Here is a 13,527-nt window from a genome sequence, read left to right as displayed (position 1 = left end):
AAGTTTTAATAAAAATGCAAAACAGGGGAACACTGGCGCAAAATAGTGGAATGGATCGTTTCAATCAGCGAAACTGGAAAATACGGACCGGATTTTTTTTTTAAAACTGGATCGGCAGTCTGGATCGGCATTTTACATGCTTTGCCGATACGCATTTTTTTGCCAAAAAACTGGATCGGCAGTCTGGATCGGCATTTTACATGCTTTGCCGATACGCATTTTTTTGCCAATATCGGCGTCCCAATCCGATACGTGGATTGGATCGGGACAAGCCTAGGTGGAGCTACTCATTACTGAGTCCTTTTTTTTTGACACTTTGATTTCTGTTTTGGGGGGTTTTCGGGGTTTTTTGAGCTATGGTCTTAAACTTTTGATCAGACAAGAACTTTTTCCCCGCTCAAAAGTTCTTGTCTCTTGCACTGATTTTTTTTCTTTAACATTGTGAAGCTCTACTTTGAACCTTCTTAAGATCCAATAGTGCAAAATGCAAATTCTTGCAATTTTTTGACTGGTCTTAAGATTTTAATCAGGAGTGTACATACTTAGCGAGGACACAAGTCCGTAGTTGCGTTCTTGCGAATTGAGAAACGGCCACTGATTGAACATTCTGCTGTTGGTGTGTTGAAAATAACAGTCAAACAAAGATATAACGTCCGATCGATGGTTCCGTTTCTGTGTTTTCTTGGTGGCGGGCGAATAACCTTCAAGTTCATTACTGCCACCATCTGTTCAGGAGTGGAACTGCTTCATCAGGGGACATAGATTCCTACTCTTTAATCTATGATTCATACTTATAAATTGTAATACCTTTGTGATCTATAATTATAGTTTTGCAAAGTTATAACTTTTATTATGTAATTTCTAAACTAGTATTCTAACAGATGAAATGTCACATGTATGAATGAGTTGGCAAAAAGGAACAAAAGTTTATTGACCATTTCAGACACCTAGGTATAAGTTCTCATTGACAGTGATCTTACACTATTTTACCAGTCTGTTAGAGTTGTTATAACAATTTCTTCTGACCTGTCTGAATTTCTGTCTCCTCTTACATGGAGCCAGTTAACCAATGGTCTGGATGTTATCAATCTATTTCATGACTTACACTCTCTCTGCTGCCTCCTGGTCTGGATAGGTCCTGGTCTGAGTGCTGCTGGTGCCAGCTGGAGCCAGTGGGTCCAGACATACTACGACCTACTCCAGGGTACGCGCTAATCTGACTGGACAGCCCCACCTGTGTCAGATGGTGCAGCTGAGCCCCTGCAGGGTGCAGAATTAGCCGAGAAAAGATACAGACAAGACAAAGTGAATCATTTCATCCACAGAAAAGCAAGTGAATACCTGCAGAGTTAAAAAATCTGGGCCCGTATTTACAGAGATCTTCATACTTCCTTGCAGGAAGTTTTAGCTTCAGAATTAAGAAGCTACTTGCTGTCTTTGCTTCCTGTTAACAGATATCAACATCTACATCAATGCATTGAGAAGAAAACTATATTTTAAGAGTAATAATAACATTAAAGGAGCATAGCGCAAGTTCCAGAACTTTCACATTAGACTGGCAACCATTTAAAAAGACACCTGGGTGTGAGGGAGCAGAGGAGAGGAAAAGTCTAAGGGGCTGGTTATCTCGCCTCGCAGTGAGCGTGTCGCAGATATTTTTGATTTATGCCCAATATTGAAGCGAGGTCTGCGCTGTTATTCCACGCCACAATGCAAGAGGGACAATCAGGAACTAGCTGTTGGTCTAGATACGGCCGAGGCGGTGAGGAAGTGGCGGCAAGTTTGTGTGACAAAGGAGGGACATGAGGGTGAAATAGAGCAGGGATCCAGGTGGAAAAAGGGTCCCAGCGTTTTTTCCACAATGGCGGTCATACAAACTAAACAAACCAGTAAGGTATCAAACAGGAAATATGCATAGTGTAGAGCGGATGTAGATTTGGCCAATCAGAGGCCTCCTGTCTGCGGTCACCAACAATTCTGGAGAGGTGCAGCAGAGTGTCTGCGGAGGGGGCGGGGGCATGTTTGCATTCACTGAGACACACAAGCAGAAAACCTGGTTTCTGAGTATAAATCCGCCTTTATTCTGACTCCAGTCTTGGACTTTTCGTCCAAATGTTTTATTTTCTCACCTGTGTGGAGTCTGTTGTTTGTGTTCTCTTGCTAATGTGTCAATGGCAGAGGAGAGTGAAAGTAGCCAGAAAATACGAGAATATGACCAGTGGATGAAATGATCCACTGATCATGGAACGGTTAGACTACTGCACATATATTCAAACTAACATTAATACATATAAGATCTTTTTTCAGGGTCAGGATTCTTTTTAAATACGGGCCCAGATGGTTTACTGTGATTTCTTTAAATCTTGTGACTGTACCTGTACTGCCCCCTACAGGTCTGGGTCTGGAGGACGAAGGCGGGTCTTCATATTTTCCCCTGTTGGAGTAAACAGATTCTTGCAGAGGTTCTCCAGTAGAAAGGAATCCTCCTGAACCCAGGCCCTGTCTGGTTGGAACAAACACGCTGGGTTAGTGTTGAATCGGGTCACGTTTCCAGACCTGAACCTGTGTTAAAGCCTCCAGATGCTGACCTCTGCAGCAGTCCCTGGATGGATTTGGGCGAGATTCCCAACTCTGCATATCTCTGCAAAATGTAAAAAAATAAACATGAAGTAGTTAATCTCAGTGTAGAGCACATATGTCAAAGTCAAGGCCTGAGTTGAATTGTTTATCCATGGTCCCCTGGATGATATTTAATTACTAATAGAACCGGCCACAGCCGCTGGTGCTGTGACTTTGCAGGCTACCGTTGCATTGTGGGAAATGGACACAGCAGGTGTATCAGCTAAGCAATATATGGCAGTGATTTGGATTTCACGCCGAGGATTTCAAACAAAAGGCGCTAATTTGTAAAACGTTGTTAAAAGTCCATCCGTTTGTTTAGTACCACATTACCCATGATGCATCTGTTCATTTTGTAGTTCTAGTTTCAATAGCTGACCAAGTTGTGTTTTCCATGCTTCTGGGTGGTTCGGTGGCACAAAATAGCATCCACCATTAATCCTACTTTAATCCAGTGTGAATGAAACCTGTGTGGGTTTCTTACGATGTAAGTATACATTTTAAGTTTTTTATTTTTATTCTTATTTTTTTTTTATCTTAATTGTATTTTATAGTTGGATGTGTGTATATATTATATAAAACTGTAACTGGAGCGTGTAACAAAAGTAATTTCCCTCTGGGATTATTAAAGTATTTCTGATTCTGATTCTAAGTCCGATATTGTGTTTTTTCGTCAGTTTTATCCCAGGAGGTTAATTTTTTCCTTTAGTTTCTCTGGTTACTGACAATGCAAGAGTATACTTATAATACCTCAAGTTCTTTGTTACACTTTGCTAGATATATTGCCATTTTATAAATAAATGAGGGCATTGGCGTTCATTTCATTGTTTTGTCATTACATCTTTATTACCTTTTACCAATAATGCATGTGTGCTGTTATGGCGCCATCCAGTGGATTTATTTGGTATTACAAGCCAATTTCATCCTGCATCTATATGCACCTGTTTTGCCTGCATGGCTATAAATATGCATCTTTATCGTTTATTTAGTTTCAGATAACCACACATCCATATACATATCCCTAAGAAAACCAAATATAAACCTCATCATCTCCAATGTACCTGCTTTTATTCCATTAATAAACCCTCTGAGCTGCACCGATGGGGTCCACATCAACTGATGAGATATCTGGAATTAGTGCGATTTAAACGTACTCAATCTTCTACAAACTTGTCGCAAAAATCATTGCTGCAAAAGTTAGGAGTATAAATTTATTCCACCATCTAAAAAGTAATCTGCTGCAAAATGAAGAATGTTGTAAACTCTGCAGGTCAGCGTCTCCCAGCACACAGATTTAAACGTTAACTAAATCAGCTGTGAAAAAGTTATCCAATATGAGAGAAAATGGAAGAGATGGAGGGAAATCACAGACGCTATTTATTAAGTTATTTAAATGTTTTTTTAGATGCTCTAATACCTGTGATGTGATGGGCTCTTCTTCAGAGGTTTTGCAGGCGTTCTCTAAACTTGGCAATGCTTTCAATTTTATACGTTTTTGTGCTTCTTTAAAATTCCCAGCACGTAAAGATCAGTATAAATAGTTTGGAGATGCTCTGATAATGCTCTAATATTTGGACGGTATTTTTAACCCTGCTCACCATGCCGCTGGTCTGCGAAGACGGTGACACCAAGGCAAAGGCGTCATCCAGCAGGGAGTGCATCTGCTGCCGAGCCTCCTCTATAGAAGGCTGTGGGGGCATGTAGGGAGGCGGAGGGGGGGCGGGATCAAAGACCTCGTCTGTGGGGGAGGGACTGCCATGGTCTGGGGGAAGGTCAGGGTCAGACTGAGAGAGAAGACGGATAAAAGAGAAGTTATTGAGCTGGAACGTTTCCTAAGGATCAGCAACATAACTCTAAAATTAATCAAAGTTTGACATGACCCAAGCATGTATGTCAAATAGATCTACACAACCCTCTAACTATTGTATATCTACACCGACCATCCTAAACATTACAGCTATAGGCACAAAGAGGCCTTAGTTTTCTCATCCTGGACAGGAAAACCTCTTAAGGTCAGCTGTAGAACCAGCAGCAATTCAAGCCCCACACAGAAGTTTCAATTGTTAGGTTGTTTAGAGCAAAGCCACAGACCTGATAACCTTTGCCAATAAACGCCATAAATAGATGTCTTATAGTAGTGCTGATGGCCATGTTCGTGTCACTGTTTGCTGCTGTCAATCACATCTAAGACCGCGCCCAGTCCTCAACATCCAGCACGTTCTGCAGGTTTTTAATTATTAGAAGTACAGCTCTGGAGCTACAGACGTTTCATTATGTGTGGCAGGTCCAAAGGTTTTCCAAAGAAAAGGAATGCAGAAGGAGTTAATCATTCATATCATTGAAATATAATTAAAATCCACTGTTTTTCCTCCACTTAAAGACAGGAAGTTGACCTGAAATGCGACATGAGCCCCTTGACTAATGAAGGAGCTATCGTTCTTGTTGGCTGATGTATTCACACTGGGTTGATGATACAGCTAATCGATTTCAGACGCTAACAGATCAGTGGCTCGTTTTTTTTAGCTCCATTCTAAAGGATCAAAGGCATTTTTTCAAAGGATCCAACATTTCCCTCAGAAACACAATGAGCTGGACCAATTTTGATAGTTAACCGTAGTTTGTCCCACCATGTACGCTACATTGTTGAGTCCTGGGTACTTCCTGTAGGTGGCGCTTTGGTCTGTGAGCAGCCGATCTCTGTCTGTATCTGGAAGACTTCCTGGTCCTTGATGAGGCCTACGGCCCCGAGGAGAGCGCCTCCCTCTGAGAAAAAAACAAAAAAACAAATATGGAACTAAATCGGTCTCAAAAAGTTCAGCAAGATTGGTTAATGTACATCTCAATTCACACAAAGCTCAAATGTGTACAGTAACATTTACAATTGCGTTAACAGTTTCTTAAATTCACACCATTCAAGCTACACAACACAATAAAAAACTGTGCATGCGGCAATCGCCAGCTGCGGCTGAATCAAATTTGATGCATATGTGAATCTTTTTGAGAGCAGTTTATCTCCATACCCATCCTCTGTAAATGGACTGTATAAATTGACCAAGAAATACCGATATGTTGGCTGTCCCAAACATTGGCACGCGCCCCCTAGGGGCAGCACACTGTAATTAAAGGGGGTCATGGTGGAAATAAAATTATTAAATGACCCAGTTTTGAGAGTTTTTTTGTTTCTTTTTTATTGAAAGTACTGCTAAATTCTGTTATACAGTTGAATAAAATGCTGAACTTTAAATATTTTCACTTTAAATTTAATGCAATTTAAAGTTGATCCTTGTTTATTTTCTTGCAATATTTACTGGTACTGTTGTTGACTTTTCTTTGTTCAACTGTTAGAGATTGAGGGGCAGCAAAAACAAAATGGGGGCCATGCGAGTAAATTTTGGGTGCCATCAGCAGCTATGCCTTAAGATCACATCAGGTACATGCATTGGCCCTCCATCTGCTATGTATTAATATTGAGTTCTACTTATTACTAAATGTGTGTTGTTATTTTGTGCTTAAATTGAGATTTGTGTAACATTAGTTAATATTGTTATTTTCATCATGCAAATTAAGAGAGAAAAAGCAATATCAGCCTTGATATATCCATCCATCCATTTTCCGTCACGTTTATCCCTGCTGGGGTCAATAGGGGTGCTGGTGCCTATCTCCAGCTGTCTGTGGGCGAGAGGCGGGGTCCACCCTGGACAGGTCACCAGTCCATCGCAGGGCAACACAGAGACAAACAACCATTCAAGAACACACTCACACCTAAGGAGAATTTAGAGAAGCCAATTAACCTAACAGTCATGTTTCACGACTGTGGGGGGAAGCCGGAGTACCCTGAGAGAACCCATGCATGCTCAGGGAGAACATGCAAACTCCATGCAGAAAGAATCCGGGGCCGGGAATCTAGCCACGAACATTGTTGCTGCAAGGCAGCATTGCTACCCACTGTTCCACTGAGCAGCCCCGACTTAATATATATAATTGGATCATCTATTATAACTACTAGGCATTTATTTTAAGGAACTCTTATTTCTACTCCCTCTATTGATAATTTAACCAGTTTGTTAATTCTACAGATTCTGAGTAACACAGGTTTCTTTTGTAAATTTAAAGCTAGAGGTTTCTTTTAATGCACTTTTTTATTGGTTTCATTTAACTAGGGGTAAGTCAACTTATACATCAGTATCATCTGTGAACATCACCATTCTAATTCGGTACAAAACTTCAAAATATCTTAAGTAATACAAAAAACTTGTGCGCTATAACCGAGCCAAACAATATGTGAAGAAAAAAATTCAACTAAAATGATGAGCTAGTGTTGGTCATGTAAATCTCTTTGTTTCCATTTTTCAAAATCTTAAAAGTTTCTTCGGTAACAAACTGTGACTGATTATATTTAAGACTTTTTTGATTCCAAGATTTAATCCTAATGGAATAATTTTTTCTGACATAAATAGAGATATCTGCCATAGATTGGGTGTTCCCCTGGTGTTGTTGGCCAAGCCTGACCTTTTTCTGGAGTCGGCCGGGGTCGGAGGCAAGGCTCCTTCGGCCTGCAGGATACAGTCCATGTGGTCGTGGGCGGAGCTGTAGAGTCGCTGAGCCGCTTCACTCTGAACCGGTCCGTCTCCAAAAGCATCCATTATATCATCCATAGAAGGAAACTCACATTGGCCCCGCCTCTTTGCTCGTTGGCGCAGTTTGTTCCTGTGATGCTCGATTTCAGACTTGTGCCTTAGCGCCACCTGCTGAAAAATGTTTTGCATTACAACTGATCTCATACTGAGGAGTGTGTGGTTTGTGTGACTGATATACCTCTGTATTGACCTTTTCAGTGAGGGAGGGGCTCGGCTGTGAAGGGCCGTGGGCCACAGGCGGACTTGGTCGGGGCTGCATGGCGATGAGTTGCACCTTGTTGGCCTGGCGACGGGTTCCATCAGAAGAGCCACGGGAGAGACGGTCTACATGGTCAAAGATGGAAGATGAGGAGAGAAGTTCATCTGGACCGCTGCCTGATGGGAGCGCTGTAGGCAGAGGAACAAACATGTTCACTTAGAAGATGATAAAAAACTAAAATAGGAGTCAGTGATTCCCAGGATCTCGTTTTAAAATATTAACAACCTCTGTATTTTCACTTGAAGGAAATAAAAGCCTTAGGGAACAATCAGGAGAAAGAGGGGACACATGCTAACCCCTTAAGCCCCGCCGGCCCGGTACAGGGCCCAACTGACACCTGCTGATGTTTATCTATTTATAGAAACGGCCAAAACGCAGTCACATGGTGTTTCATCCACACGCCTTTCAAATGGGGCTTTAAAATGTCTAAAACATGTTTCAAAAGGATTTTTTCACAAGTAATTTTTGTTTTATAGCTGTGTAAAAAGATTAAATGAGATTTAAAATTCCACCTGACATGTGCAACAGCAGGTGTTCATTTTTAGCCACACCCGATAATGGCCAGCATCATTGGAAACTTGAGGATCAGACCTTTCCAAGGAGGGGTCAGAGGTCATTGTGGGACCATTTCAGGTGATGTAACCAGCATGCGTTACATAAGCTTGCTCTGTTATTCTTATTTTCTATTCAGTTTGATGATATTATTGGTAGATTTCAATTAAACATTTGCTACATCTTAGGAGCAAAGGCTTTGCCTTATGCAGGAGTTCTCCAATAATGTAAATCAGCATATTTGTCTGACCAGATTCCCTTTTATGAGTGGAAAAATGCATTTTTGCACTTTTGGTGTTGTGCCAAAATCACATTTCCACCTAGTATACTGCTCACTAAAACGTTTGTGGAACAAACATGCTTCAACTTATTCAGTGCAAATTTGCTTGAGTTACAGACAAGATGTGGCTCTTTAAGGTCTGAGGGGACATCCAGAGTTTCAAATAGGGTTTAATGGAGTTTATCCATTTTTTCTTTGTTTAATGATCTATAAATCACACTTTGTGACATTTAGAATAGTGGTTCCACCTGAAAAATATCCCTCGGTGCCATTTATAGTTTGGTAGCTGTACTTTCTTTAATTCAGGTATGTAATTTCAGGTGGAATTTGTTCCTAAGACCCTCAGGGCTTAAGGGGTTAAAATGGGCTGCGAAGGAGAATAAAACCCAGAATAAATTAAATTAAATTTATTTTTTAACTATCTGTGCAGTTAATTGAAAATATTTCTTCAGATTAAAAGCTTCAGAGGTTCCACATAGTCGGGGGATATTGATGATAGCACATGCTGGGAAGATGACACACGGTGCAACACGATATGTCACATAAAACCCTGAAACATTATAACCTGTATTTAGGGAGGGAGCAGTGAATCTGATTGTCATCCCTGCTTCTAAATATGTATGGAAACCCAAAAATAATATGAATAGAAAATATGTGAACTGTGACTAAATAATAGCGAGAACAGGAAGCACATGCTTTAATTAGGCGATTCTGAACACAGCCTTTGCTGCCTTCTCTTATTTCGTATTTAAATCATTTTCATTTCTCCAACTTCTTTAAGCTTTTAAGAATAACATTAAACTTTAAGGATTTCCATGCAAACCATGAGATCTGTGAGGTTTATAAAAGTTCTTCTGATTACACAGGTTTAATTTCTAAAATAGTGCATTTGTTTTATGATTGTACTACTGCAAGTTCAGTGAAAATTAGAGCCCTTAGAAGCTCTATAGTCAGAAATGTGGCATTAGAAGCACTGGGGAACATAGTCAAAGGTTTGCCAGAGAACAGAACGGGTAACAGCAAATCCTACCTGAACACTATCTAAAAAAATCTAAATTTAGATACGTATTTTTTTTTTAAAATAGGTGCATTTGTTCTTGGATTGGAAAGAGACAATTTGCCAATGGAACAAGACAATTTACATTTAAATTAAGAAAACATAATTCAATTGTCTTAAGTGCATATTATCTAATTAACTTGTTTTAAGAATAAAAAAACTAATTCCATTAGCAAACTACCTTATTTACCCACTCAAATTAAGGGTAAATATACTTCTTTTAAGAAATTTTTACCAATTTCTAGATTGTTTTTCCAGTGAAACTACAGCCTAATAATAAGATTAAATATAGTTGTATTGTTATTCATGTTGGCGGTTATCACACCCAGTTATATGAATAGGAGGTTACTGAAATTAGAGTTGCTTTAGTGTGTTTTTGCTAAAAAAATAAAAATACGCCCTAGTTTTCTCTGAACCCCTGATAAGTGCCTGCTTTCATTCAACTGGTGCTTGTCTAGGTGGGGTCCTGAAAATGATTTGGGTTATGGAAAATTTGGATAAGAAGCAGAATTTTTTGGGGGGAAAAATGCTCTGATTAGGAGAGATAACATTTATTTCTCCTTGAATAGAGTTTCTAGGGATCTGACTGAATTTTCTGGCCCTCCTAATCTCTGACAGCCTACTGTAGGGTACAGACCAGGAAGCAGAGTCGTAGTTTAATACGCCTCTGTGGGGCTTTGCTCACAGCTCAAATCAAATAGATTAGAATATTATCTGAAAAGAGCAAATCAAAAAAGCCTTAAAAAAACCCCAATTATTTGTGGTTTATCAAACATAATTGCTCTCTTTGTAAGGGACTCATTAGTTAATGACTTAATTTGTGATCATCAGAATAACTTCATTTTTCTCACAGAAACCTGGCTACAACAACCAGATTATGTTAGTATAATTTAGTCCTTCTCCTTTTAGTTATTTAGAATTTTTTTTCGACTGCTCAGAAATACAGGAAATTGATAAGTGCTATCTTAAGCCTCTTTCCCACTGAGAATAGCTGTTAACCTGGGTTTTTCTAACATTGATTGACCCGCTAACATTGGAGAGCAACATATGAGGAAGCCAGGGCGTAGTAAGTGTACATTATCGTTTTCGGTGTTTTATCTGTCCAAATCCCTCTTACCGGAGTGTTGATCGAATGTAAGTGTTGTTTTGGTTTGTTAGAGGAGATGCAATTGGCACAGTGTGTTGATGTTAATACGTTTCGCTAAATGTAAATTAGCTTGTCTAGCATTGCCACTATGCCGATCGGAGTCGAAAGTGATTTTAACATCATTTGACCCCAACCGCCATGCATTGGTGAGCTTTTCCCACTGCCACTAAAAGCTGATTGTTCCCGGGCTTAAACTGTTTTTCTGGCCAGTAGGAGAGGGGTATTAGATTTAAGAGACTTGGTTCAAAATGTGCAGAGACCCACACATTCTTATCTTCATACTTTGGACTTTTTGCTGACATTTTTCCTCACAATCCTGTTAAATAAGTATATTTAACAAACTTTATCTTGATCCAGACGTCTTGAAGACAGATGGCTAATCTTCCTTATCTAAATTCTTGAGAAAGAAGTTGCTGATTAGGGGTGTGAGCACTTACACCTAATGAAGGTATTTGCAGGCCTATAGGGCTGAATTCAGGAATAAAAAGCTTTAACAATTTTGATGAGAGGATGAGATATAAAACTTGAATATTAAGCATTTTCTGGTCCCACCAAAGGATTCGTGCAACCATTCTTCCACATTACTGTTTTGAAAACAAGTGAATGGATATCGCTGTTCCAACTTCTGATTTATGAATAGCCCAAGGTAGCTAGCATAGGACTCATCTTTGTGACTGAAACTTCTTTTATTTACTTGTTTAGTTTTAGTAGTTGCTTTTCAACAGTATCAACACAGTAATTTACACCCATCAGTTCTTGTCCCATTAATCAACCTCCTTAACAATAATACCTGTCCCTTGTCTCATCTTTCTTTTGTTTGGAGCTTAAATCTTTTGTTTTTTTTGTCGCAGTTAGCTTGTCGCAGGTATGACACAGATATTTTTGATTTATTCCCAATTTTGAAGCGTGGTCTGCGCTATGTTATTCCACGCAATAAAATCAATCACAAACTAGCTAGGAATGTGGGTGTCCATGTCTCAGTTTGACGAGCATGTTCGCCGTTTACAACCCCTGCAAACCAACAGACCGTCGCACAGAACTATTAGCATCCTGCACGGTGTCTGGGATAGTGTCTGAGGTGTGCCAGGTGAGGTGGACGGCATTACGGCCGGAGTTTCTGCCATTAGGTACCAAACAGGAAATATACATAGCCTAGAGCGGATGTAGAATTGACCAGTCAGAGGCCTCTTTTCTCGCCTCCCTCCTTCCTTTTTGTCTGCGGTCACCTACAATTTTGTTGAGGTGCATCAGAGTGTCTGCGGAAGGTGGGAGGGGGCACATGCAGACGACCTGGTTTCTTAAGCCTGGTGATGCTTTAAGGACACCCCATGTACAGGTTTGAGATGAGGTGAGTAATGGTTAAAACAACAAATACAGATTTAAACGTACCTATTTTGTTCCTCCCTTCATTAATGAGTGCAATAAATAGAAAAACAGCAAAGAAGAGTGGTAAAAAAAAAGCTAATATTCCACAATTGCCATCATCTTAAGATTCAGCTCTTTTTCGCCATCATCTCACTTTACTTTATGACTAAATGCTCACAAGCTGAAATCACCAAGGCTCACCGTTTTTAGGCATTTTTCTGTGGTGTTTCCCATCACTGGGTGTGGCAACAGGTCTGGTGCTTTCCTCAGCTGACTCTCTGCCGCTGGATTGTTCACTTCCCAATGAGTCCCCATCTGAAGGGCTGAGCCTAATGGGACACAACATCTTAGTCCAATAAACAAAACAGGTTCCATCTGCAGGGGCGAGCGTCGCTTTACAGGAGACAACTGGTTGAACAGAAACTTTATCTAAACAGGATTTTACGTAAGCTCTCTGACCTTCCTCTGCGGCGGCTTGAACGTGCTGCTTTAGTGGACGATCCCTTGGATTTAGGAGTGTTGAGGTCTCCGCCATCAGAGGGTGTGGCCTCTTTTATGGGGGCGGGGAGGGGGCCAGTCTCCTGGATCACCATGATGTCGTCCTTACTGTGCTGACCCAGATGGAGCTTTGCAAAGTCAAAGCCTTTGACACTTGGAGCTTGAAGCTGCAGAGAATAACGAGGTCAGACCTGAACTCACTAAAAACTCATTCAGGGGAAACTTAACTACTGCTGGTTGTACCTTCTGCCTCTGCTGGATGGTGTTGATGGCATCCGGTTGAAACTCAAGCTTCTCAGACCCACAAAGCTTCCAGTAGAGAATAATAATAATAAAGACTGCAAGCAGGACAGGAACAACGACACCCACAATCAACCAGATGCTGCTACTCTGAGTCTCAGCCGGAGGGACAGAGGGAGTCTCTACAGCTAGACACAGGAGAGGAATAGGTTATAGATCAGAATGCATCAGATTAAAAACAATTCAAGAAAAAAAAAGATCTAGTCTATGACTCACGTTGAGCCAGCGGCCTCTGGACTCGGTGACCAAGGACAATGGCAGCTCTCTGAAGGTCCAGGCGGTTCATGGTGGCAGCAGTTACCTCCGCTGGGACCCTCTCCCCACCTGGACCCTCCACAAAGTAAAACACTTCTAGGGGGCGCTCCGGTCCAGACAGCCTGGATATTCGCACCACCTGACAAAAATAAAACATTGAGATTTACTTTTTAAAGGAAAACAATAATGGGGAAATAAAACATTTGTGTCTTTCTTTTTATAAATTAACTACAATGTGTATCTGCATATGTAATAAATTTTGACTCCTGTGGGTGCCATTTTTTACCGTATTAACAGGAGAAGAGGTGCAAGTGAAGTTAGACACTGCCGTCAGACAACATGCAGTAATTTATAAATGTTTTAAATCAGGTTGGGTCCGGATTAGCCAGCAGGTGGATCTGGATCCGGACCGCGGTCCGCTAATCCATGACCTCTGCCTTAGACCATAACAAGGGCTTAGGTTTGATTTCAACTTTGGTGGGGACACTATTCTTCAGTTTCATTGGTCCTTTGCAAAAATATGCATGCTCTTTTTTATGCTTAATGTGAGCTTCAGGG

At 40.6% G+C, this 13,527-nt stretch overlaps 1 protein-coding gene across 4 annotated transcripts in view; it reads right to left on the bottom strand.

The window, feature by feature from the left end:
- LOC107092967 (UPF0606 protein KIAA1549-like) overlaps nucleotides 1–13,527 on the bottom strand; it is a 35,616-nt gene that overhangs the window by 3,601 nt on the left and 18,488 nt on the right. Inside the window, exons 9-20 of one of the 4 annotated variants that reach the window (XM_015387724.1) lie at nucleotides 12,931–13,108; nucleotides 12,658–12,842; nucleotides 12,376–12,581; nucleotides 12,118–12,245; nucleotides 11,941–11,955; nucleotides 7,435–7,643; nucleotides 7,129–7,367; nucleotides 5,247–5,382; nucleotides 4,218–4,403; nucleotides 2,589–2,641; nucleotides 2,376–2,503; nucleotides 1,106–1,260 (exon numbers count right to left, since the gene is read on the bottom strand). In XM_015387724.1, the coding sequence (XP_015243210.1) occupies nucleotides 1,106–1,260; nucleotides 2,376–2,503; nucleotides 2,589–2,641; nucleotides 4,218–4,403; nucleotides 5,247–5,382; nucleotides 7,129–7,367; nucleotides 7,435–7,643; nucleotides 11,941–11,955; nucleotides 12,118–12,245; nucleotides 12,376–12,581; nucleotides 12,658–12,842; nucleotides 12,931–13,108 (1,818 nt within the window). The remainder of the gene's footprint in view (nucleotides 1–1,105; nucleotides 1,261–2,375; nucleotides 2,504–2,588; nucleotides 2,642–4,217; nucleotides 4,404–5,246; nucleotides 5,383–7,128; nucleotides 7,368–7,434; nucleotides 7,644–11,940; nucleotides 11,956–12,117; nucleotides 12,246–12,375; nucleotides 12,582–12,657; nucleotides 12,843–12,930; nucleotides 13,109–13,527) is intronic. The other 3 variants (XM_015387726.1, XM_015387725.1, XM_015387727.1) reach the window with 3 other exon arrangements.

Source organism: Cyprinodon variegatus, unplaced genomic scaffold (genome assembly GCF_000732505.1).
Source record: "Cyprinodon variegatus isolate N-32 unplaced genomic scaffold, C_variegatus-1.0 Scaffold402, whole genome shotgun sequence".
Lineage (NCBI taxonomy): Eukaryota > Metazoa > Chordata > Actinopteri > Cyprinodontiformes > Cyprinodontidae > Cyprinodon > Cyprinodon variegatus.
Note: the sequence above shows the minus strand (reverse complement) of the source record. Positions and strands in the feature narration are given on the sequence as shown.